This window comes from Triplophysa rosa, linkage group LG22 (assembly GCF_024868665.1).
Source record: "Triplophysa rosa linkage group LG22, Trosa_1v2, whole genome shotgun sequence".
Taxonomy (NCBI): Eukaryota; Metazoa; Chordata; class Actinopteri; order Cypriniformes; family Nemacheilidae; genus Triplophysa; species Triplophysa rosa.
In genome coordinates, this window is record NC_079911.1 from 3630836 (window position 1) to 3658594 (window position 27759).

Below are 27759 nucleotides of genomic sequence, written 5' to 3' on the forward strand. Positions count from 1 at the left end.
ATTGAGCCTTGCAACTTATTCAACAACCGAATTATTTCGGCACGTAGCAGTTTTAAGATGTTTCTCTTGTCAGAAGTTGAGCTACAAAACAAATAAACCGTTTCTGATATTTTGGCTGATGGTGCGAAAAATATTCACACAGAAAGAACCACCCTAAATTCGCAAGTTTCTGCCTCGCACCGCATTTTGCTTGCTTTACTATTATGATCAGTTTTAACTTTCTAATGGTAAAAGGGTAGTTTCTGAAACGAATGATGCAAGAATCATCAGGCGAAAAAAAAGAAAGAAAGAAAGAAAGAAAGAAACAATGTTTCTTCAACGTTTATGTAACCCGTGGTTCTGGTGGCTATCCACCGATCTCATCACGTCCTGTTTAATTCACAACATGCTTTCATTTGGTAAACTGGATCAATAGTTTCCTTTTTAATGTTTTGGCAGAACATGCTTTCACGACAATACAATTCATGAATGGGTCTTGTCTCTGAATGCGCACTGGCTGCGGCTCCAACATTAAAAATAACTTTAAAATGACTGAGATCATGAAGGAGCCTACAGAAGAGAAATTTCTTGATTTATTAACACACATACCCAATGTTTGTGAATGTAGCCTAACAATATGAATATGTGATCGTTTATAACTTAATCCTGGTTTAACAACGGAGAAACGCAGCTGTGTTTGCAGTGGTATTTATTCTATATGGGGGATAGATGCTGATAATCCAACTATATTATAGAGCACATTCGGTTTTAAAGGAAATAAGGCTAAATCAAGTTAGAGTTAGGTTTTGCCATGAATGACGCACATCGCAATACACATGAGCAAATACGCGCAGGGTTTTTCACAGGCACTCTGATCTCACTCGCTGTATTTCTCAATTTGCACAAAACACAGAGCGAATACAAATATTAAAGCACTGTATGCAACCAAGCAATAAATGAAAAATCAACAACTGTCCCTATGCAATTCTTATATATTGAAAATGATTCAAACTGAATAAAGCATTGATTGAATGCATGGAGCAAATTGAAACCCTTGTTAAATTAAATTATGTATTTATATTATTAAATATAATTATTAGTGCCTGCGGTTTTAAGTTCTTGTAACTTTGATTTTGTAGACAGTGTTTGTCTTTTACGCCTAAACCTCTTAACTCTTGCCCATCTAGGCTTGATGCGTCTACACGCGCTGAGTGAAGATCTGTGAATAGACTGCCAATCAGCGTTAAACCAAAGTCAACAGACATTAAAGAAGTACCGCCGCAGAGACTGTGATGGCGGAAGGATCATTCTGGTTGGGTACCTACAGTATACAGTATAATGTTTAGCTTTATCATAGCTTAGACTGTGCAAATAATAATCCTAATGAATTTGGTTCCAGATAAACAATGACGCTCAAAACTGCTCTGTTACACAGCTAATATTACAACAACAATATATCTTGGTTCTGACAAACAGCAAAACGTCTTGGTTACGGATGTAACCTCGGTTCCCTGATGGAGGGAACGAGACGTTGTGTCGAACCGACAGAATGGGGTTTGTCTTGAGAACCTATCATCTTCTGAGTATTTAGAAAAGGCCAATGAAAATTGGCGAATGAAATTTGCATGCCGGGCTACTCCCCGGATGACCGGGTATAAGAGGGAAGCCGGCGTTCTCATTCATTCACCTTTGGTCTGAGGAGCCTAAAGCATCCTCCCCCGACCGCTGGGGTGGGCGGCCAGTGTTGTGGCATGAGGGACACAACGTCTCGTTCCCTCCATCAGGGAACCGAGGTTACATCCGTAACCAAGACGTTCCCTTTCTGTCGGTCTCACGACGTTGTGTTGAACCGACAGAATGGGGTTCCTATGGAAAACGCCACAGCACTGAGCCGCGTCACAATCTCTGCAGAGCGACGTTGACTGGCCTGGGCGAGTCAGACGAACACGCTAACGCGAAATTATGACCCTCCAGTGGAGTGGAAGGGGGACCCAGAGCTTTACACAAAGTTGGAAAGCCCGTCACCGGCCGTCACGGGCGGAGGCCTAGTTCTCTAAATGGCGAGAAGCTGCCCGGCACCGTACGGGCCACTGGGTAAGCATTAGTCCCCCCCAGGGGAAATACGCTGCAGAGCCCACTACCTACCGTAGGGAGGAAAGTGGAGACTGCAGGAGTTAACCGCAAGGTGGGAGTCCACCTGGGGAGGTCATGGGTTGCCAAGGTGGGAACCATTCATGAGGATACATCAGACGGAACAGCCCACAGAGGGGGGGTTACCGTTCTGGAGCACTAGGTCCGGTTAGAGCTATGTGGGAGATAACTCAACTGTTCCCCGGCCTAAGGGGGCAGGGCTGCTCTGCCCAGCCTGTCCCCTGGAAATGTGCTTAGTGATGGATGGAATGCCTGTACTTTACCCGAGGGGAAAGAAGTGAGGCGGGATCGCCACTGCTCCCGCCGGAGGGGGAAGGGCTTCCGCAGGCGTACGCCCTACCGGCTGCCGGTCCCACACCTTGCCAGGATGCGGGCTGACACCGGTTCCGCGCGTAGGTATTAGAACCTCACAGAGTTGTTGGGCATAGCCCAACCCGCAGCTCTGCAGATGTCTACCAGAGAGGAGCCCTGAGCCAGTGCCCATGAGGGGTGTGCCTCACTCCCAACGGGCAGGGGCGAATAGAGATCGGTATGCCCTAACGAGAGCATCCACGATCCAGTGCGCCAGCCTCTGTTTGGAGACAGCCCTCCCTTCTGCTGACCTTCGAAACAGACAAAGAGCTGCTCAGAGCTTCTGGGCTATGCGTGCGGTCCAAGTAGAGGTGCCGTGCACGTACTGAACAACACGGAAAGGATGGGTCTTCCTCACCGGTGGGGAGCGCCTGCAGGTTCACCACCTGGTCTCTCGGGAGAGTGGTGGGAACCTTGGGCACGTAGCCGGGGCGGGGTCTCAAGATAACGAGAGAATCCCGGACCCAAGTTCTAGACAATCTGTGGACACGGAGGGTGCTTGCAGATCCCCTACCCTCTTGGAGGTGAGCGCCATGCGGAAAGCCGTCTTTATCAGGACTGAGAAAGAGCGGCAACCCCGAGAGGCTCGAAGGGTACGGAGCGTGGAAAGGTGGTCACCCTCTCGCGCCCCTTAGGAACCTAATGACCAGGCCGTGCTGTCCCAGAGGCTACACAGCACTTGGGTCATGATGAGCGGCCGAAGCGGCTACATACATTCCCAGTGTGGAGGGGGAGAGGTTACTCCCCAGTCTCTCTTGAGGACGGGACAGCTCGTACCCGACCGAGCAACTCCGCGGGTCTTCTCGCCGAGAAGAGCACCAGGATGAGAAGAGGCGCCACCTATTGGCGTATAGCCGCGCAGTGGCCGAAGCCCTAGCCTGAGTGACGTCCCAACCAGACCGGGGGTGGGTCACTCAGGATCTCCTCGTCCCGTCCGGACATGGAGACCAGGTTTTGCCTGGGATGCCGTAACGTGCCCTTTCCCATGGGGAAGCAGTTCGCCAGGGGGGAGTCGTTGTCAGAGCCTTAGCTGCGAGAACCAAGTCCTGGTTAGGCCAAGGGGCGTAACTAGTACCATTTGATGCTCCTCTTCCCTGGCCTTGCACAGGACCTGTGCAATGAGGCTCACTGGGGGGAAGCGAACTTCCGCTTGTCCCGCGGCCAGCTGTGCGCAAGGGCATCCGTGCCAAGGGTTGCCTCGGACAAGGAGTACCAAAGCGGACAATGGGTGGAGTCCGGGGAGGCAACAGGACCACCTGTGCCTGGCCGAACCTCTCCCAAATAAGCTGGCTGCGCGGGGATGGAGTCGCCACTCCCCGCGAGGGCATCTGTGCCAAGGGTTGCCTCGGACAAGGAGTACCAAAGCGGACAATGGGTGGAGTCCGGGGAGGCAACAGGACCACCTGTGCCTGGCCGAACCTCTCCCAAATAAGCTGGCTGCGCGGGGATGGAGTCGACTGATGAGAGAGCGCATCGGCTGTCTGGTTCAGGACGCCTGGGATGTGTGTGGCACGCAGGGAACTGATCACCTGCTGACTCCAGAGGAGGAGGCGCCGGGCGAGTCATGTTTAGCTGCCGTGAGAGAATCCAATTATATACGCCACAGCAGCTGTGCTGTTCGACCGGACCAGCACGTGCCTGCCCGGCACGAGAGGTAGTAGCCTCCTCAATGCAAGTAGCACAACCAACAACTCTAGGCAGTTGAAATGCCAATGCAGGCGGGGGCCCGTCCACCGCCACGACACTGCTTGCCCGTTTGCACACGGCACCCCAACCCCAAGAAGGTCATGGAGACCAGGGGGTTAGGGTGTGTCGGCAGAAAGCGTGTGACCATACGCCTGCTGCCAGTGTGCCACGCTCTCCAAGGAACTTGACTCTGTAGCCAGTGTTGGAGCGGTCGTATGTGCATCGACCCGAGGGGGACCACCCCCGCCGAGGATGCCATGTATCCCAGGAGCCTCTGAAATTGTTTCAGGGGGACCGCTGACTGTCTGAAAGCTTCAGGCAGTTCAACACTGATCGGGTGCTCTCTGTAGTCAGTCGCACTGCCTCTGGGAGGCCGCGTGGGTGCGGGCTTCCTCGTCGCGGGTCTCGCGCCCCCCCGCGGGGGGTGAGTAGGGCCGCTCATGAGGACAGAGTCGAGAGGACGCTCTGCACCGGGGAGAGCTTGCTCTTCTCAGTTGACCTGTAGCCCCACCGATCTAGGTGCCAGAGCACCAGGTCCCTGTGTGTACACAACAGATCTCGAGAGTGCGCCAAACTGAGCCAGTCGTCGAGATAGTTTAGTACCCGCACACCTCCTTCCCTAAGGGGCTCCCACGACCTTCGTAAAGACTCGTGGAGACAGGGACAGACTGAAGGGGAGGACCCTGTACTGATATACCCGTCCCTCGAACACGAACCGTCAGAATGGCCGATGTCGAGGGAAGATCGAGACATGAAGTACGCATCCTTCAGATCGATTGCCATGAACCAGTCCTGACACCTGACGGACGTCAGGATGCACTTCTGCGTGATCAACCTGAAAGGCAGCTACTGTGTAGGTGCCTGTTCAGAACACACAGACCCAAGATAGGGCGCAACCCCCCACCTTTCTTGGGGACAATGAAGTACAGGCTTGGTCGCCCGTAGAGCGAGGTCGGTGGTGGCGCGGAGTTCCTGCATAAGCGCTGGGTCGGTCTTACCCTCGTGGAGCTCTCTCAACGCCCTGGCCTGGCAGGAGTCATAGCGTGGAGAGAGGAGGCAGCTTGGTGCAGGCCGCAATGTAAGCTCTCGACACCAGAGATGCCGAGACACCACATGCTTTGGACGGGAGTCTAGGTCAAGCCCCCCCCCCAGGTGGCCGCCGCCTACGGGCACGAGTGCACCGCAGCGGCATACTCCACCTGGGGGAAAACAACGTATTCTCCAGCTGTCTCAACCTCGAGGGAAGAGAGGGTGACGGAACTTTGTTTGACGTGAAACGTGCCGGAAAGGGGCGTTCCAGGTCTTACTAAGTTCCTCATGCACTTCCGGTAAACACGGCACTGGGGGCTCAAACCCGAGGCGCCATGTAGCCAGCCACGAGCGCTGGGAGAGGCAGTGCGGGCACTGCAACCCAACACTCACGGCGGCCCGGGAAAGCATGGCTGACATTTCGACGTCCGCTTCTTCCTGGGCTCGACCCCCCGAGGGAGGGAGCCCGAGGAATTGTCGGAGTCGGATGGCAGTACGTCACCCCCCGATGCTGCAAGAGACATCTCATCATCACGCATCGTGTCCGAATACGTGATTGAGGAATAAGACGGCGGACTGTCTCCTGGGGAACGGTCAGGCGAGCGAGACGAGGTGTGAACGGTCCGTGAGCCGTGGCTGGCGGATTATCGCTCACAGTCATCCTCATATCACCCTCGCTGCTTGCCGTAGCGGACGGCAGGGCCGTAGTCCTGCCGCCACAGAACGGGGAGCAAACGAGGTGGTGGCTGAGTCCCGTGGGAATGGTTATCAAGTCATAAACATTTCAGTCGTTTGTTACTAACATATGGACAATACATATAAACACAAACAATCATTACTGAGTACTATAAAGAAGAGGCCATTCACATTTCTTAGTATATCACGCATTTTAGACCGCCACTAGCCGCCATGTTAGCTCCCTGAATCTTAGTGTAGAGCAAAACGTGATTGGCTGAAGTTAGAACGTGCCCTATTGGACAACGAAAGCGGAAGTTACCCGATTGGCTTGCGTAGATAGTGGGCGGAGTCCACCTATTTGTGGATTGTGTGCACGTTTTGACGTTAGAAATGTTTCAAAATCCCCAAATGCACAGAGAGCCAACCACAAATGCGTGCACTGATCCACAAATGCGTGCAGCGATTCACAAATGCACAGAAAGCGATCCACGAATGTGCAGAAAGCGATCCACAAATGTGCAGAAAGTGATCTACAAATAAATGCCATTGAAATAAATTTGTAAATATTTTTTATTTGCAAATCTCATTGTATTTATTTGTGAATTCCATTTCTTTTTGTGGATTGTCTAACATATATTTATGGTTCGCCTTTTGTGCATATGTGGATTTAGAAAATGTTTGTGAAACTCTCTATATTTATTTGCGGATCATAGTTTATTTATTCAGAATATTGCAACAATTCTGATCCCATACACCCCTGCCCTGAACTCGATCAAGAACAGGTGCAATGTTTCCCATTCATTACTTTTAAACGTCTTGTCCGTTTTGGAAGATGCATGCGTGGTCAGCTGAGACTCGCGGTGCAGAGCCAGGCTCGTGTATAAACAAGCTTTAGACTTTGACGGCCCATCAATAGCTGCGTTTACATGCACACATCGGATTGAATTTAATCAGATTGTTCAATCTGAATGTAGTGTTTACATGAAAGGTAAATTAAGTGATCTGATTGATGTGCGTGTTTACATGACGAGCTTCAAATCCGATATAATCTGCTGACATGCCCACACTGCACAATTGTTCACCTAAATACCCACTAAAAATAAGATAAATAATAATAAAAAATAAGATATTTTAAATAAGATGTTGTGCATATTTTATTTTACAAACGGCACGAAAAAAATGTACAGTTTTTAAAGGCAGAGTAATGTCTAGTGCCAAAGCACGAGCACACCCGATGCGGTTTTACCATGACAAAACTACCAAGACCCACCAGAGCGTCTGCAGGCAAATAATAATTTAATAAATGTTTAGCAACAACAGCTAATACCGAACTTTAGAAGTGATGATATGCGGATTAATATATCAGCATTAATGGTATAAACAGAGACGGGCGCGGTGGACGCAGGTATCATTATAATATTCACAAAACGGTTCCTCAAACAATGTTGTAAGCACAGATGTGTTTATTTTATGTCACAGACACAGTCATAATACAGTAATGTAGAATTCATAAACGCGAAATAATCTCTACACATCAATGGAGCAAGGTCGTTACAGCAATTTACCATGGTAAAATCAGTTAATCCTTCCAAAGCACATGCAAGTAAACGATAAATAAATGTTCGGTAGCCTACTACGCATATAAATGACATTTTATGATTAGATATTTTAGCCTACAGGATGTACGTCTGCAAATGAATCGCGTTTTAAAAAGGAACTCAGAAATTGCGGTTAAAAACTCAGTTCAGGGAAACAGTTAAGACATTTTAAATGCAAAGAAACATTAATATGTTCATTTAGAGATGACAAGCATATGGATATTTGTACCGCTTTGTCAGATTTATGGTTTTTGGTTTCTTTAGCAGAAGCTGCTCCGTTCCGTGCGTCATACGCCCTTACGTCTGTACGAGCCAGCGTCGTCTTTGCACATGCGCACAATTTCCTACTTCGGTTTTCAATCTGATCAAGTGGTTACATCAAGCGGATTACAAACGGCATAAACCACCCCCTACAATCCGACTGAAATTTCAATCGGCTTGGGCATTTTTAATCTGATTGACGTGCTTATATGGAGCGTTTTCATTCTGATTGGATTTTTAATCAGATTACATTGTTCCATGTAAAAGCTAATGTTTAATTTGTTTCGGCATAGTTTAAAAATGAACCAAAAATGTTTTTACACTTTTCATAATAACACCACGATCTCTAACGTTGTTTTGTAGTGTTGTTTTTGGATATGATTCAGCAATGCATGCATCTGTCACTTACTCGGGGGTGTGCATGCATGGTGCGCACAAACCAATGGTGCGGTTTTTACCATAGACTGTATAAAAGATCAGAATCGTGAGTCGCATCGCATCGTGATCTGAGTGAATCGTTACATCACTACAGATTTGTGTTTCCCCTTTAAGAGGGGAAAGTGGGCCTTTGGTGTAACCCCCACTTCTATGATTAACAGCTGCTCCGAAAGACACGCTGCTGAAAAAAAAAAATCGCAGTGTCTGTCATACATACAGCTTCTCAAACAATCTTTTTAAGCACATTATGCATCTATTAATGTTACAGACACTTTATGATTTAAGTTATTACCTCTAAAACATGAACATTTTTTCGCTAGCTAAAAAAAATCGAAGACACCACTGTCCTCTATTGTGTGCACAGAAAGAGCGCTGTTATGTTTACTCTTTTAAACAGGTTTGCACAGATTAGCACAGATTATTGACACAATACCAGGATGTTTATAACACATGCTGGTGTATATATTGTGATATTGTGTTATCAGATCTTAGAGAAACAAGTTGCTGGATAACAACAGTACACTCGTTTACAACTTCTCCAACAGTTTTTCTAAGCACTTTGTGTTTATTCACATCACACACAGACATGTAAATTATCACATGTGTACAATTTAAGTTATTACCTTTAAAGAAAAAATATCAATGAATCACTTTCCTCTGTTGTGTGCACAGAAACAGCATGTCACATTTAATTTACTCATTTAAACAGATGTCTGAATCTTAAATAGTGCATTTAGATTTCTCTATTATTGACACTATACCAAGATGTTTCTAACGCTTGCTGGTGTTTATGCGTATTATCATTAGATCTCAATGTGTGGTGCCGCGTCCCACAGCTAGAAGCTGTCTATCTATAATGGGCGCGTGATTATATAATATAACACTAGACAAACAATGACAGAAAAACGGATGCTGCGTAAATTACGTAAAATTTTTAATGCATTCATCTGAAAAAATTAATTGCATGCATTAACAGCCCTAGTCACAGGATTTTGGCAGGTTTCACAAAGTCAAATTTAAGACTTTTTAAGACCTTTTTAAGACAATTGTTAATGAAATGTAAGACCTGTATCACAACATCAAAAAACGCACACCCAATATTCCCAGTTTAATTTATTTCTTGCATACAAAGCAGTAGGCTTCAAAAACATTGTTGGCTTTAGCTAAGCCCGAAATTCAATTTTTTCAAGCAGTTTTTAATGCGTTATGTCGGTCAACGCAGTCCTAAGGAGATTCATCGCTATATAAGATTTAAGTTAAGAGACTTAAGTCTTTTTACTCAGCTGGTGCCACAGGGCTGTAATTTTATTAATGCCCCCCGGTTAACCGGCCGTGGCGGCGGATTGGCGACAGTGTTTTAAAACTCTCACCTCTGTCATTGTTTATCAACTGAGACTCGCATAGTTTTGAAGTTCAGTTGCTTCAACTCTCTTTGGACAATCCTGTGGTTTATGCAATCATATATCGGACACCTCATGTAAACAAGGATTTTCTTAATGAATTCAAGGGGCCATATGACCCCTTTAATCAAAGTAAAACGTACCAAAAATCTAACAGGCTCCTAAAATATACCTACAGTATTTTTGTAAATATAAAATATAACGGTGACATTCGACTTCAAAAGGTTGTAGTAAAGAAATACCTCTTTTCGCTCCGCATTTGAGCTGTGAATGGGTCTCAAAGAAATACGTCATCAAGTAGAATTTATTTAAGACTAATTCATATCGTGGGGAGAATTTTTACCGGTATATCGCAAACAATATAATATCGCCTATCCCTAATGGGGTCTCTTTTCATCTGTATGCAGATGACCCACAAATCTATATCCCTTTGAAGCGTGATAAACACGCTTTAAAGCCTATTTTAGATTATCTGGACAAACTAAAAGTTTGGCTTGCTAGTAATTTCCTAAGCCTCATTGAGAGTAAAACCGAATATTGTTTGGTACAAATGATCATTGTGAACATGATTTTGAATCTGAATTTCTTACTCCATACAGCACATCGTGTACAAGAAACCTAGGTGTTTGGTTTGATAACAATCTTAAATTTGATTTGCAAATGCGTGCGACTAGGTGTAAATGCCCTCCGAAACAGATTAAAATCCGATCACGCAAGTAATTTGACGAAACAGCACACGTGTAATTCATCTGATTGTTGATGCCACATTTGTCAGGGTTTTACTCCTCCAAACGGAGTGCCACTGGCAGCCTTGCTCAAGCTCAAGTTCTTTGTTTTAAATGTAGACACGAGACAATCACGCTCACAATGCGCTGTGACATTCTCTGTCTTCCCAGCGTGTCTACGGCTCAGCAAAGCTAATAGCGAAGCTACTGCAAGGGAATTTCGGTGCTAGCCATCAATTTAACCTTTACATAAACTTATCTCATGAATGCTTAGCATCGGCTGCCCGTGCGCTTTGGAAAGGAGAAGAAAACGGCGCGACCGGTGGTTTCCCTGCCTTCTTTTAGACGTGACGTAAAAATACGAATGTGAAATATTAATAAGTAAAAAATGTTTGTATTTTGGGTGGTATAGCAGATCGGATTTATATATGTTTAGCTAAGACTGGCTGCTTCCCGATGCGTTATCTCTACATTCCCAGGACATCCGTTCCATCTGAAAGGGTGTTATCGTCCGCGGGTGTAATTGTCAACAAGCTCCAGACTGTCACCACAACACGTAAACATGTTACTTTATTAAATAAAAACTCCAAGCTTTGGATTGAGGTAGGCCTGCTATTTTTATTTGATAAAAAAAACTTTGACCGAAATAAACTTTGCCGGTTCTTCTGTGTTTTCGTTTAGTCATAATTTGTTAGTTAATTCAGTTTTTTTCTTGCCTGTTTATTTTATGCTTTGGATTTATATTATTTTAGTTTTTCTCCATTGTCCGCACCGCACACCGCAGGTTCGTGAAAACCCTCATCAACTGTAGCTGTGTTCTCACTTCGAAGTCTGCGTCCTCCGGATGTCATGTGCGAAGGCGAATACGGTGGACAAACGCGACCTCCGGGAGGACGCAGCCTTCGAAATGAGATGCAGCATGTATTTGTTTAATTCCAATTTATTATTAAAATCTTATCGGTTAACGGTTAATGTTCGGATAATGAGTGTCGGTTAGGGAAATTAACCGAAATGAGCATCCCAACATGGTGGCGTGTCATTTCTATTTCTACGTGGTCATGCCTTTACAATTCTCCTCTGCTCTCTGTATCGAGTTCCGACCCGAAGCACGTGCACACACACAGACACGTGCGCGCACATACACAGGTAAGCACACTTTCACCAGCGGACAGAGAGCACGCGTGGGAAAATATGTCGCGTCAACCATCTAAAAAAAAAGATAAAAATTGTGTTTTTAAACGCTCCCAGGGTGGTGAAAATACACATGCCCTGCCCCTGACAAGCAACAGTCCAGTTACCACCAGATGACAGTTTTTCACCAAGCTTATCCTTCATTCCATCCATGAAAAAAACTGCAAGACACAATGAACCATAAAAAAAATCAGACTATTTCTGTGGTTTAAATTGAGCAGCGCGTGTACATAACTGAGACGTACACATCACGCACACTCAGGTACATTTATTTTGATTATATTTTGCCGCTATATCTTCTAATATCTTTATTTAGCGCCAAACGCGCTTCATATTAACCCTTTCCGCTCCGTGAGTGCTGCTTCTCCCGCCAAAGACACCAAGAGCAGGTAAATAAATAGACACTTTTTCTGTAACGCTTAAGTAAATGAAAATTCAGCAATAATGAAGTATTTTTAGCTGTCAGTCAGCTTACTGTTTGCTATATAGGTTTGTGACAGATTATAAAACATAACGTCTTGTATCTACATATAGAATTTATGATATTAATAGCATAAATAATCAGCATGTTAAGAGCATTTCATTGTGAATCATGTTTTAATTGGAAAGAATATTTAAAATCAGTTCTAGTATGAATGGCATGGAAAGGCTGTTAGTAACTTTGTAAGTACTCCTGCTCATGATATATTTATTTCAGTTGTTACATTTTGTTGTCAGTAGTTTTTTAAATATTAAAATAAACCACTGGGACTTCCCGAAGGGCTTGTCCATAACCTGAAATAACCTAGTCATTGACTTAAAATATATTAGTTTATTCATTCATTAATGATTTCTCTTTCTGTATGCAAGGCCATTTAATATAAATATAAATGAATATTAAATTTTATATCTTAAACAGTTAGATGTATATAGCTTCATGTGAAACCTATTAAGCTGGGTTGCAAAGTTTGTTGTAAAATGTTGGTAAAACTTTACAATAAGGTTGTATGTGTTCACATTAGTAAATGCTTTAGCTAACATCAAGCATATATTTTTAGCATGAATTAATCCTTGATAATATTAGTTAATGACATTACAATTATTCATGTCAGTTCATGCTTCATTAACTAATGTAAAAAAATGACAGCTTTTGATTTTGAAAATACACAAGTAAATGCTGAAATGAACATGAACTATAATGAAAGTGATAGTTCACACATAAATAAAAATTCTGTCATCATCTACTCTTGTCATTTCCGGTGGTTCGTTTGTCGCTGCCGGCGCTTGTTTGTATCATGCACTTCACTTCGTCTTTAATATTAGTGTATTTTATTATCGTTATTATTATGTCATTGCTAACTTATCCTGATATCTCAATAACCCTGTCTTGTTATTTACTTGAAGATTCTAAACCAAAATTGATAGTTAACTTAACGCCGTACATAGCATAGCGTGTTAGCTTGCTTTCTGTTTACACTGTGGAATATCATCTTGCCTCTGAGTTTGTCTTGTGTGCTAACTTGCGTATACTACATCATGATTGGTTGGAAGCATACGTGAGTTACTATCCTATGTACTGCACTATATAGTTTTAGCCTTCTCTGTCAGCTGCGAGCGAGTTTTATATGCAATAAATGCAGGGAAATAGTTAGGCTGACAGAGAAGATCTTAGAATTAGAGTCTCGCATCCAATCTTTATCTGAGGATAGTAAGAGTTAACGACGCATAGAAAACACTTTGATGCGAGCAACATTAGCGCACACAGCTCGGTTCCGGTTGAAAAATCCCCCGCAGCTGGGAAACTTCGTGACTGTGAGACGGGTAGTCGCAGGACAAAACATCACTCAACCGTTCCGATTACAGTCTCGAACAGGTTTGCCCCGCTCAGTGACGCACCGCTGAGAAACCTGCTGAAAGTGCCCTAGTTATCGGTGATTCTATTGTTCGGAACGTTAACATAGAGGCACCAGCCACCATAGTCCAATGTTTACCGGGAGCCAGAGCCCTGACATCAAGTCAAATTTAAATGTGCTGGCTAAGGCTAATCGTAAATTCAGTAAGATTGTTATTCACGTCGGCACAAATGATGTTCGACTCCGTCAATCGGAGATCACAAAAGGTAACATTAAAGAGGTGTGTGAGCTCGCAAGCACGATGTCAGACACTGTAATTTTCTCTGGCCCCCTCACTGCTTATCGTGGTGATGAGATTTATAGCAGATTATCATCACTAAATGGCTGGTTTCTGAGTGGTGCCTGCAGAATGATATAGTTTTTATAAATAACTGGAAGAGTTTTGAGGGCAGACCTGACCTGTTGAAACAGATGGTCTCCATCCCTCCTGGGCTGGGGCTTCCATCCTGTCTAGAAATATGGAAAAAGTCTTAATGCTAATGCTAAACTTGACTCGCTGGGGCCCAGGTCAGGGAGCAGACAGAATGGCTTAACACAACTGTCTGCTTGCCGCTCACGTCGCAGAATACACAAAATGTACAACATGTAATAATCGTTCTCCCAAACATCACAAAATAGAGACTGTGTCTGTCCCCCGGATTAGCAAACATAAAATAATGCGTAAACCTCTTGAAAGATAATTTAATAAACGTTAAACAAATAAACATGAACAAAATACAGATAATCAACTGTTAAGACTCGATTGCTAAATATTAGATCTCTCTCTAATAAAGCACTTTTTGTTAACGATATGATAACAGATCATAAAATAGACATGCTCTGTTTGACAGAAACATGGCTAAAACCCGATGATTATATTCTTTAAATGAATCTGTCCCCCAAGATTATTATTATAAACAGAGCCTCGTCTAAAAGGCAGAGGGGGAGGTGTCCAGCACTTTACAATAACTCTTTAGCATTTCCCAGAAGTCAACTCTAAATAAATTCTTTTGAAGTCATGGTCTTCATGTTTCAACACCTAATACTAAGATAAACACTTTTTTAAATTTATTCTAGCTATTGTATATAGGCCTCCAGGGCACCACACAGATTTTATTAAAGAATTTGGTGGGTTCTTATCAGAACTAGTACTGGCCGCAGATAGATCCTTGTCGTTGGTGACTTTAACATCCAAGTAGATAACGTACAGATGCCTTAGGAATGGCTTTCAAAGACACTCTTAACTCCATGGGCATTAGTCAACATGTGTCAGGACCCACTCACCTTCTAATCATACTTTAGATTTAATACTGTCTTACGGTATAAATGTGGACGCAGTTAAAATCCTTCAGCAGAGTGAAGACATTTCGGATCATTATCTGGTATTATGTTTGCTTCACTGGCCTACGGCTGCAAATAAAACTCCTTGTTACAAATATGGTAGAACAATAACTTAACTACCAAAGATGCGTTTCTCGATAATCTGCCGAATTGTCTCAAATCTGCATGAAAATAACGTTGAAGATCTTGACATTACCATGAAAATTTTAATCCACCTTCTCGGTAAAGCTAGACAAGTTGCTCCCTACGTTTAAAGAAGATTAAAAATGGCAGCCCCAAACCGTGGTATAATGAACACACTCAGGCTCTAAAGAAAGCGGCCCGAAAAATGGAGCGCAACTTTAAGAAAACTAAATTAGAGGTATTTCGTACAGCATGAAGGATAGTATTCGAAAATACAAGAAAGCCCTAAAAACTCTAGATCCGCCTACTTTTCATCACTAATAGAAGAAAACCAGCACAACCCTAGGTTTTTATTTAACACAGGTGGCTAAATTAACAAAAAATAAATCGTCAGGACTTCTGATCCTGTATATCAGCATAACAGTGATGAATTTATGAACTACTTACATATAAAATCCAAGATATTAGAGAAAAAATTATAAATGCAACAGAAGTAAACCCGCTAACAAACTAACTACAGCCCCTAAGGAGAAATTATTTTTTACCGTAGATCTCGATGAACGTCCAAAATATTAGATCATCTAAATCAACAACATGCATCTAGACCCTATAACTACAAATCTATGAAAGAGATGCTCCCAGAAATTATAGATCCTCTTCTTTGTATTATTAACTCATCTCTGACATTAGGACATGTGCCTAAAGCATAATAAGGTGGCTGTTATAAGGCCCCTTGTCAAAAAAACCCAACTCGACCCTAAGCACTAAGGGAACTACAGGCCTATATCGAATCTACCTTTCATATCTAAAGTTCTGGAAAAAGTAGTTTCAACTCAATTATGCTCCTTCCTCCAAAGGAATGACATCAATGAAGAATTCCAGTCTGGATTTAGAGCATGTCACAGTACAGAGACTGCTTTGATCAGAGTTACAAATGATCTGCTATTGGCGTCTGACCGAGGTTGTATCTCGTTATTGGTGCTGCTAGACCTTAGTGCTGCATTCGATACCATTGACCACAGCACACTCCTACATAGACTCGAAAATTATGTCGGCATTAAGGGAATAGCTTTGAAATGGTTTAAATCTTATTTATCCGACCGTTTTCAATTTGTAGCAATAAACAATGAGGTGTCACGCAAATCGCAAGTCCAGTACGGTGTACCACAGGGCTCAGTCTTAGGGCCTCTGCTCTTCGCATTATACATGCTACCTCTAGGAGATATAATAAAGCGACACGGAGTTAGCTTTCACTGTTATGCTGATGATACTCAACTTTATATTTCCTCGAAGCCTCATGAAACACAGCAGTTCCATCGAATAATGGAATGCATAGTCGATATAAAAAACTGGATGAGTAACAACTTTTTATTACTGAACTCGGACAAAACGGAAGTGTTACTTATTGGACCGAAAACTGCTATAAGTAACAACCAAGAATACTGTTTAACTATTGACGGATGTTCCATAAAACCCTCGTCGTCAGCAAAGAATCTTGGCGTTCTATTCGATAGTAATCTGTCATTTGAGAGCCACGTCGCCAACACCTGTAAAATTGCGTTTTTCCATCTTAAGTATATAACTAGTCATATGCTAATAGACAAGTATCATGTTCATAATAGACTAGTCTAATGCACTGTTAGTGTTGCCTGCAGGCTTATTAAAAAACTCAATTGGTCCAAAACGCGCAGCTCGAGTTCTTAACACGCTACAAAAAAGTAATGAACATATTAGCCCCGGTTCTGTCAACCTTCACTGGTTACCTATAAAGCATCGCATTAACTTTAAAATCTTGCTTATTACCTATAAAGCCCTTACATGGTTTAGCTCCTCAGTACTTGAATGAACTCCTTTTGTATTACAGTCCTTCACGTGCATTACGCTCTCAGGCGTCCTGTCAGTTGGTAATACCTAGAATTTCAAAATCAAGTGCAGGTGGTAGATCCTTTTCCTATCTAGCGCCTAAACTTTGGAATAGTCTTCCCTGCACTGTCCGGGAGGCAGACACACTCTGTCAGTTTAAATTAAAGACTAAAGACGCATCTTTTAATCTTGCATACACTACGACTTCCATAATATAAACCCTTCTGAGGGTTTAGGCTGCATTAGTTAGATCAACCGAACCACGAAACACAACTGATGTACTTGTTGCATCAAAGAGTCAGAACAGTACTCTACTCTCAGCCAGTCTTGTCTCATTGTTCCAAGGTTACCACAGTCGAGCAGGATGCAGTTCATGCCCATGACCTGATGAGAAGCGGAGAATGGGAACGTGACCTGACAAGAGCTGAGATGATAGAGCTGATAAAGAAGGACGCGGTCGACTTGACAGTCTTCACTACAAAATTTGCAAATGCTATTAGATTATTAATGATAATCTTAAACTATAATTTATTATTAGTTAAGTTTATTTATTTTTATTTAGCCTTGTTGTGCAAGTTCTGTGGAGCTTGTGCAGAGGCAGCAGCTTTTGCCAGAGGGGAACTGGAATCCCCGGTTAGGCCTGGGTTCTCCTGAAGTTTTTTTTCTCGATTGGAGTTTTGGGTTCCTCGCCACCGTTTGCATACTGTTTTGCACTATTGCCTGACCGGGGGGGCTGCTTTAGAATTTTAAAGTTTTACTAATTAATATTGCATATAGGAATTTATAGTCTGTTTATATTTGACCTGTGCTTCTCTCTCCTTTATCCTAAATGTGTGCTCTCACTGAGCGTGTGTGCATACTTGTCCGTGTACGTACGTGTGTGTGTGTGTGTGTGTGTGTGTGTGTGTGTGTGTGTGTGTGCGTGTGTCTCTGTGTCTGTGTGTGTTGGTGCGTGTTGTGTGTGTGGAGTGTTTTGTGTGTGGGTGTGTCTGTCTTCTGTGTTTTCAACCTTTTCTTGTTTTTGCAGGTACAACTTTGATTGTTTTGCTTGTAGTCAATGTGTCTCCTGTACAGCTGCTTTGTAACAATGAAAATTGTAAAAGCGCTATATAAATAAAGTTGAGTGAGTTGAGTACACTGGGGGAAATGTGGGCTGGGTGTGGGTACACTGGGGGAAGTGTGGGCATGCTGTGGGTACACTGGGGGAAGTGTGGGCATACTGGTGGAAGTGTGGGCTGGGTGTGGGTACACTGGGGGAAGTGCTGGCATTCTGTGGGTACACTGGGGGAAGTGTTGGCAAAGTGTAAGCTGGGTGTGGGAACACTGGGGGAAGTGTGGGCTAGGTGTGGGCATGCTTTGTTTCGAGTTATCAACCAGTGTTTTTCATGTATGTGCAGTTTGTGCTTTTTTCGCTTTTGTTGCTTTGCAATGGTGAGGCTCTGCACTGATCTTGTGGCGCCTTGTGGGCTTGGCCCCGTATCACTGCTTGCAGCTATATTTTTATTTAATTTGTTAGATCATTTTTAAATTTACAGGTATATGAAACAAAAACATGGCAAATTGACAACATTCACTTAAGGTAGGTAATTCAGTTCTTATTCCTTGTACATACTGTATGTCCTCCATATGATAAAAGATTTCAAAAAAAGTTTATTCACAGGATTTAACCAGGAAAGAGAAAACATTCTGGAATTACACTAGGTTGTGGGTGTGGCTTTTCTGGCATTCACAGAGATGACGCACCCACATCAGGAAAATGCTTAATATTGTGCTGCAGAGATTTAATTTTGCATTGGCCAATTAATTGCATGAGAGCTAAAGATGACCATTTAAATCTCTACACAGAAACACACACCTCTCCCAAAAAAACTCACCGCAGGAGGTCTCGTCACTGCCATCTGAGCAGTCCTGGTCACCATCACATTTCCACACAGACGGAATACACCTACCGTTCCCACACTGAAACTGAGACTGCTCACATTCTGTTCTGGAAGCTGTGAAGCACAGTAAAAAGACATGGTTTCAAGGCTTGGCAGTCAGTCTTGCAATGGCTCAATGATCTACAAATTGTCACAAATAGCACAACTAAACTTTCCCAATACTTCTGTAGAAAGTTGACCTGTGGTAAGATTTAGCCAAACAATGCTTTAAAAGCACTTCTTACCCAATAAATTGGTCTCATTCATGAAACACGCGCATGACGCACTGATGACAAAATGCGAAAGTTAGGAGTTCGGTCGTATAAAAATAAAGAGATAAATAGCTGATTACTTTAAAAAACAAGGTGTGGAGGGCGAGGATGCTGGTGGAAAGGCAAGCAAACGAGCTAGCATACAGACTCAGACACAACTGATTCATACCTGTCAACATTTGGACACCAAATTTTGGGAGACCCGCGATCGTGTTTCAGAGAGGATACCCCCAGTTTCATTGGAGAAATAACAAAACAGGAGGGTGGCGGGAGATGGGTGTGTAAACAGAATAGTCCCGGCCTATCCCCGGCAGGCATGCTGATGATGAGAGCACAGGTGCAAACGGGAAAAAACAAGACCCGTAGGGACCGATGTCTTAGACGAAATACAGAGCTCCTCCATACACCTTGTAAGCGGTTAAATGAGAGTAATCGCTCAGTAGAAGAAAAGGAAATGAATATAAAATTTAACGCGGCTTATTACATGGCAAAAGAGGAGCTACTACTCACAAAATTTTAATCACAAATAATACAAATGAAAAAGAACAGATTGAATCTAAGGTAAGGAGTGTGAATTTTGTTACCATATTACTATAAACTATGAAACATACATATATAACTTTAAACATTTCAATGTTAGATTTTTTAAGATAGATAGACTGACACAGACAGACATAGTGTTGTTCCGATTGACGATACTATCGCGTACCGACGATAGCCGATTCCTTAGACGATAGTTGGCTGTTTGGCAATATATGTTGCAAATTAATATTACAAACACGCATTGCGCATTCGTCGTGCAAGACAGCTTGCAATGCACGCGACTTAGGCTTTTCCTCATGCCAGAGAGAGTTTGTAATGTGCGGGGTTTGAGTTTTCCGTGCACGAGAGAGCTTGTGATGCACGCGGCTCTGGATTTTCCTTGCAGGAATTGCTATGCGCGTGAGGGTTTAAAACCAGCACACGAGTTCTTCCCGTTTGGCAATCAAGTAATAACAGCGCACGCGGGCATCAATGACGCATTTGGATTAATGATATTGATTTACAGCAAGTTTACTTTCTCTCGTCTAAAAGGTTGCAGTGGGAAGTAACAAGGTTGCCAACTGCACTGAACTTACACTCTGATATAATGCTAATTTCAGTCACACATGAGCATTTTCTAGCCACGTAAGCTTCCGTTTTTGTCCAAAAATCCAGCTTGTTATATAAATGCGTAAATTGCCCCACCCCTCGATACTATCGTGATCGGCGATCCACAGGCTGGTGATTGAACGATCTGACTATAGAGAATATCGCCCAACACTAGACAGACAGATATTGCAATTAATGTGTAATTTAATGTAAAATGCCCATTGTGAATTTCAACATTTCAATAATAATGACCAAACATTACATAATGGGCCTCCTTTATCAATCTAACATAGAAACGAGCACAGATTCCGTGTGCTGAAATCGTCTTGTGACAGGGTTTACGTGTGATTCATCAAAAATTCGTATGCCGCCAATCTCATCGTACGAATGATCGTACCTTGATAAATGTGGCAGCTGAAATCAGTTGTAATTTACATATACTGTACACCCCTATAAATTCAGGGTGTAGATGCCTCGCCCCAAGATTTTGCGACATGGAGAAACGTAAACGAAAAAATGGTCTGTGGCGGAGGAGACAGATGCATGTTTCCAAGCAGGATAAAGGTTTAAAATATAATGCTGCTAATCTTGCATTTCAGGCTGCTTAAATCAAGCACACACAGTTTTATGTTTGCTTCATTTATTTTTCTCTTTCAGATCTGTCAGAGGCAGGACCAGTGGTCTTCAACCCCCACAAACCGGCCTGGAACCTATGACACAAAGCCAGGTAACGTCGATCTATGACCCGGTACGCGTCTTACATCCCATCGAACATCGCAAAAAAAAATCATGCATGTTTTCTGTTTACATTAAAATGCATACTTGTCAAACAAAGAAGCTATCATTTTGCTAATAGGTAAACTTACCCTTTGCTTGTAACTTGTAACTGGTTTTGCAATCGGGCTTCCTGTTTCCTGCATCGCTGCCGGCGGCTTGTTTGTATCAGTGCACTTACACTTCGCTCTAATATTAGTGTATTTTATTATCGTTAATTATTATTGTCGTTGCTAACTTATCCTGATATCTCAATAACCCTGTTCTTGTTATTTACTTGAAGATTCTAAACCAAAAGTGATAGTTACCTTAACGCCGTTAGCATAGCGTGTTAGCTTGCTTTCTGTTTACACTGTGGAATATCATCTTGCCTCTGGTTTGTCTTGTGTGCTAACTGTTTCTCTTTTTAAGCGAGTATACTACGATTCATCGAGCAACCTTGGAAAGTTGGAATTGCACTTCAAATCCGGTGAGTTATGGCTTCTAATCCTATTATTGTTACTTGCACCTCATGTCATATGTTTAGCTTAGCCTTCTCTGTCAGCTGCGAGCTGATTTTATATGCGATAAATGCAGGGAAATAGTTAGGCTGACAGAGAAAATCTTAGAATTAGAGTCTCGCATCCAATCTTTATCTGAGGATAGTAAGAGTTTAACGACGATAGAAAACACTTTGGATGCGAGCAACATTAGCACACACAGCTCGGTTCCGGTTGAAAATCCCCCACAGCTGGGAAACTTCGTGACTGTGAGACGGCGTAGTCGCAGGACAAAACATCACTCAACCGTTCCGATTACAGTCTCGAACAGGTTTGCCCCACTCAATGACGCACCGAGTGAGAAACCTGCTGAAAGTGCCCTAGTTATCGGTGATTCTATTGTTCGGAACGTTAACATAGAGGCACCAGCCACCATAGTCCAATGTTTACCGGGAGCCAGAGCGCCTGACATCAAGTCAAATTTAAATGTGCTGGTAAATTCAGTAAGATTGTTATTCACGTCGGCACAAATGATGTTCGACTCCGTCAATCGGAGATCTCAAAAGATAACATTAAAGAGGTGTGTGAGCTCGCAAGCAAGATGTCAGACACTGTAATATTCTCTGGCCCCCTCACTGCTTATCGTGGTGATGAGATTTATAGCAGATTATCATCACTAAATGGCTGGTTGTCTGAGTGATGCCTGCAGAAAGATATAGTTTTTATAAACAACTGGAAGAGTTTTGAGGGCAGACCTGACCTGTTGAAACGAGATGGTCTCCATCCCTCCTGGGCTGGGGCTTCCATCCTGTCTAGAAATATGGCAAAAAGTCTTAATAATGCTAATGCTAAAGCTTGACTCGCTGGGGCCCAGGTCAGGGAGCAGACAGAATGGCTTAACCAACTGTCTGCTTGCCGTCTCACGTCGCAGAATACACAAAATGTACAACATGTAATAATCTGTTCTCCCAAACATCACAAAATAGAGACTGTGTCTGTACCCCGGATTAGCAAACATAAAATAAAGCGTAAACCTCTTGAAAGTAATTTAATAAACGTAGGGCTGGACAATAATTCAATAACAATAACTATCGCGATAGAATTAATTTCGATAATGGTGATATGGTTTTTAAACACATTTTCGATATTTCAATATACATTACACGTCCGGGTCTGAGCCCTCGCTCTGCTCCGCGGCAGTGGCTACTGGTGTTATGGAATGCCACTCCATCTTGCCCCAGTATAAATCTCTAGTTTAACCCGTGTTCACACTTAACTTCTTTTTTGTGAAGAAAAAGTTGACCAAGGCGCTTTTTTAGTAAAAAAAAAAAAGCTGCCAGCGTTTGGTTACAAACAGCAGCCGAACACCACGACTTCGTCGTCAGCGTCTGTACACGAAGGCAGCACAGAGAATCAGATAGGCAGCGTAACGTAAGTCCATTTAAATTACAAACAGAGAGCGTATTTGCAATAACTAATCACATATTTAAAAACTACAATATTAATTTCTCGCTAGAAATGCAATCAGAAGTTGTTGAAAGTGAAAATTAAACTTACATTTATACAAAACTATGCTCCAATGGGCGTTTCGGCCGCCATTTTATTTTTTCGAGCTGAAGCCTTCTCGACCAATTACGTTCCTCGCATGTTGTTATGGAAACGACAGGTCTCTGTCATTGGTTAGCTGGGGAAAAGGAGATTGACATGGGCCGAAAAAGTTCCAGAAATGTTGAACTTTTTTCAACCTCAAAAGACGCTCTGAGCTGCAGAAAAAGACGCCGGAGCTGGTGTTTAAAATAGCGCTCAGGACGTTTTTGAAAACACGGTTTACTCCATAGGATTATAATGTAAAACAGATGCTAGCAGCTTCGAAAAAGAATTGTGTAAACACAGGCTAAGTTTAATATTTATCATTTTTGTCCGTATATTCATTTACAAAACGGATCTGCAACTTACAAATGCTTGCTTTCGGAAAATAAATACAAACAAGTTTAAACAGTTCTCAATGTCAATTTCGAGGACAGAATGGCAAATTTCGTAGTTTTTTATAGCTAACTGAAGCACACTGTAGGGCCTTTGAAAGACACTAAAATGAATGAAAACGTTTCTTAATGTCAGCTTGCAGGAGAGCATGGCAGATCTTGTAAGTTTTGCCCCCCAAAAAACTGGAAATACAATCATACATAAAATTCAGTGGACGTTAATAATTGAAAAAAGTGACTCATACCCGAAATGTGACCTCTGCTTTTAACCCATCCAGAGAGAGTAGTGAACACACGCACAGCAAGTGAACACACGTACACCCGGAGCAGTGGGCAGCTATCACTGCAGCGCCCGGGGAGCAGGTAGGGGTTAGGTGCCTTGCTCAAGGGAACCTCAGTCATTAGGACTGGGAATCGAACCGGCAACCTTATGGTCACGAGTCCGACTCTCTAACCATTAGGCCAAGACCACCTTTAAAGGACATTTGAAGTTATGCAATTATGCTTTGAAGCACATTTATAAAAGTTATTCTCAATTTTATTAGTAAACACGATTCTAATATTTGAAACTTACACAAGGTAAGGGCACAGTCCTATACAAAAATATCTTATTCTAATAATCATATGTAGCTTTGCACACTGCTGGAATCTAGAATCATTTTGATCAGCATTTTTTGATCTTACATTTTACTTTTTGTAATACTACTACTACTACATTTTTTTTATAGGCACCTTACTGACACTCAACGACACCGTACAGCAAACAGTGCAGGCCAATGCAGGTGTTGTAATGTGGGAGTAATGTGCTCGGTTATAGGAGTCTGACAGATAATTTGTAATTATAATATTGTTTATATCTTTATCGGAATTATATCATATTGACCAAAATGCATGAATGTATTTCAATATCAATTTTGGCCATATCGTCCAGCCCTAAATAAACGTTAAACAAACTAAACATGAACAAAATACAGATAATCAACTGTTATGACTCGGATTGCTAAACATTAGATCTCTCTCTAATAAAGCACTTTTTGTTAATGATATGATAACAGATCATAAAATAGACATGCTCTGTTTGACAGAAACATGGCTAAAACCAGATGATTATATTACTTTAAATGAAAAATGTCCCCCAAGATTATTATTATAAACAAGAGCCTCGTCTAAAAGGCAGAGGGGGAGGTGTCGCAGCACTTTACAATAACTCTTTTAGCATTTCCCATAAGTCGAACTCTAAATAGAATTCTTTTGAAGTCATGGTTCTTCATGTTTCAACACATAGGATAAAACACTTTTAAAATTTATTCTAGCTATTGTATATAGGCCTCCAGGGCACCACACAGATTTTATTAAAGAATTTGGTGGGTTCTTATCAGAACTAGCACTGGCCGCAGATAGAGTCCTTAACATGTGTCAGGACCCACTCACCTTCGTAATCATACTTTAGATTTAATACTGTCTTACGGTATAAATGTGGACGACGTTAAAATCCTTCAGCAGAGTGAAGACATTTCGGATCATTATCTGGTATTATGTTTGCTTCACTGCCGAAAACACAACTGACGTACTTGTTGCATCAAAGAGTGCAGAAAGTACTCACTCTCAGCCAGTTTTGTTCATATTGTTCCAAGGTATCACAGGAGCAGGATGCAGTTCATGGCCTGACCTGATGGTAGAGCGGAGAATGGGAAGCGGCGACCTGACAAGAGCTGAGATGATAGAGCTGGATAAAGAAGGACGCGGTCACCTGACACGTCTTCATGGCCTGACCTGATGGTGAGTCGTGTCACGCGTGTGGTGAGACAGACACCAACGCAGGCAGCTTATTGACGGGTTAAATAAAGAAGACTTTAATAAGACAGAACTAAAAACCCACGATGGGGAAAACAGTACGAAACAAAACAAGAATTCAAACTAAAATACTTCCCGAACGGGGAATAAAGTAAACACGAAGCACAATCCAAATGATAAGTCCAAACACGAATAGAAGTCCAGGGGAAACACGTAATCCACAACGATTTGAAAGGAGAAGAACAGAGGTATCAACTAGGCTCTTGTGACGTGGAAAATAGCGTAAACACTAATGATATTAACGTACAAAGAAGTGTTAGCGTCGACGCGAGCCTGATCCTCAAGCCACGAAAAGTCAGGGAACACTGATCGGAAGTGGATACCCTGACGGTACCCCGCGCCACTTGGGGCGGAACCCCGATCGGTGCCACGGGGATACACCTTGATGGGACAAAAGTAGAACAGTGCAATCGAGAGAATGACAACCGATTCACACGCGAAATAACAGAATAGTGTGGATCTATGAGTTGAGTGTGCGATCAGAAATTATCGTATTAGTGTGGGGTCTTGTGACGATATACATATTGGAACGGGAAGTTATGTGGGGGGATTTAGCGGTTGTAACTGATGCGATAGTCCAATAGGGGGAACTTACCATGAGACTGGGTTGTTTGGTATTTTGTTGGGGTTGGACAATAAGAAAAACATTAACGGGAAGGGAGGGGGGGAATGGGCTGAAAAAAACTGGGAACACTAAACTGGGGTGGGACAGGGGGTGGGGACCTAGGAGGGACATGGGTGTGTTTCCTAGGGTGGGGAGGGGCAGGACGGGAAGGGACAGACATGGCAGGGGAAGGCTGGGACAATAATGGCTGGACAGGGTTGGACGCCGGCTGGAAGGCCGGCTGACAAAGGCTAGGTGCCAGCTGGAAGGCCGGCTGGACTCGACTGGACGCCGGCTGGAGGGCTGGCTGGATGGGACAGGACGCCGGCTGGAAGGCCGGCTGGACGGGACTGGACGCCGGCTGCACCGGCTGGACTGCCGGCTGAAGCACCGGACTGGACGCCGGAAAATCCGGACTGGACACCGGACTGGACGCCGGCTGGAAGACTGGTTGGGACGCCGGCTGCATCGCCGGCTGGATAACCGGCTGGATAACCGTCTGGGACGCCGGCTGGATAACCGGCTGGGACACCGGTTGCATCGCTGGCTGGATAACCGGCTGGATAACCGGCTGTGACGCCGGCTGGATAACCAGCTGGGATGCCGGCTGGGACAGACTGCACACAGGAATGGACTCCGGCTGCACCGGACTGGACACCGGACTGGACACCGGCTGGGACTGGACCTCGATTCCCCTCCTCCCCTGCTTCCTCCTAGATCCGACCACGGGCTTTGCGGGCGGTTGAGAGGACGCCGTGGGCGAGGGCGCGGAGTCCGTACCGGAAATGCCCAATGCAGAGTCGCATGACTCCCGTCTTCCCCGCTTGTCTCGGACACTAGTAGGGGGTGGAGAGATAGCAGGAGATGAGGTGGACGCTGGTGCTCACAAACCCGATCTGTAGCGCGCGACCCTCGGGGACGGTTGCCAGCCCCGTGGAGGACTCCGCCTTAGAGAGCTCCCTGGACCACTCTCGATCCAGCAAGGTCTCGATGTAGTCCACGAACCCCAGAGGTTTCCGCCGGCGCATCTCGGCGGGTCCTAGGGGTTCATCGAGGCAACTATTAAAAATGACTTTAAGTTCGGCCTCGTTGAACACCGAGAAACGCGCTGTAGCAAGAAAGTCCATGGCAAAGTCCTTTAGGGGTGTCCCTTTCTGTTGAAAGCCGAACAGGGTGTGAGCCTGACGGCTTCTAAACACCTAAATCGGCTCGTCCATGCTACCTGCTGGGTTCTCCTTTTTTGGTCGGTTCATTCTGTCACGCTGTGGTGGAGACAGAACCCAAACGCAGGCAGCTTGACGGGTTAAATAAAGAAGACTTTAATAAAGCAGAACTAAAAACCCACGATGGGGAAAACAGTACGAAACAAAACAAGAATTCAAACTAAAATACTTCCCGAACGGGGAATAAAGTAAACACGAAGCACAATCCAAATGATAAGTCCAAACACGAATAGAAGTCCAGGGGAAACACTTAATCCACAACGGTTTGAAAGGAGAAGAACAGAGGAATCTACGACGTGAAAATACAAACACAATATCACACACAAGACATGGTACTGTCACGACCCTGTCCACAAGGCATGAAAACTCAGGACAGGAAGGACAGGACCCTGACAAGAGCGGAGAATGGGAAGCGGCGACCTGACAAGAGCTGAGATGATGGAGCTGGATAAAGAAGGACGCGGTCACCTGACACGTCTTCACCACAAAATTTCAAATGCTATTAGATTATTAATGATAATCTTAAACTATAATTTACCTTATTAGTAAGTTTATTTATTTTATTTAGCCTTGTTGTGCAAGCTCTCTGGAGCTTGTGCAGAGGCAGCAGCTTTTGCCAGAAGGGAAATGGAATCCCCTGGTTGAGCCTGGGTTCTCCTGAGGCTTTTTTTCTCGATTAGAGTTTTGGGTTCCTCGCCACCATTTGCATACTGTTTTTTGCACTTTTTGCCTGGCCGGGGGGGGGCTGCTTTAGAATTTTAAAGTTTTACTTAATCAATATTGCACATAGGAATTTATAGTCTGTTATATTTGACCTGTGCTTCTCTCTCCTTTAT

General features: G+C 43.6%; 1 protein-coding gene across 4 annotated transcripts in view; it reads right to left on the reverse strand.

Annotated features, from left to right (window-relative positions):
* Positions 1–27759, reverse strand: part of vldlr (very low density lipoprotein receptor) — a 129509-nt gene that overhangs the window by 68213 nt on the left and 33537 nt on the right. For all 4 annotated transcript variants that reach the window (XM_057321869.1, XM_057321868.1, XM_057321867.1 and 1 more), the window contains exon 2: positions 18560–18679. In XM_057321869.1, the coding sequence (XP_057177852.1) occupies positions 18560–18679 (120 nt within the window). The remainder of the gene's footprint in view (positions 1–18559; positions 18680–27759) is intronic.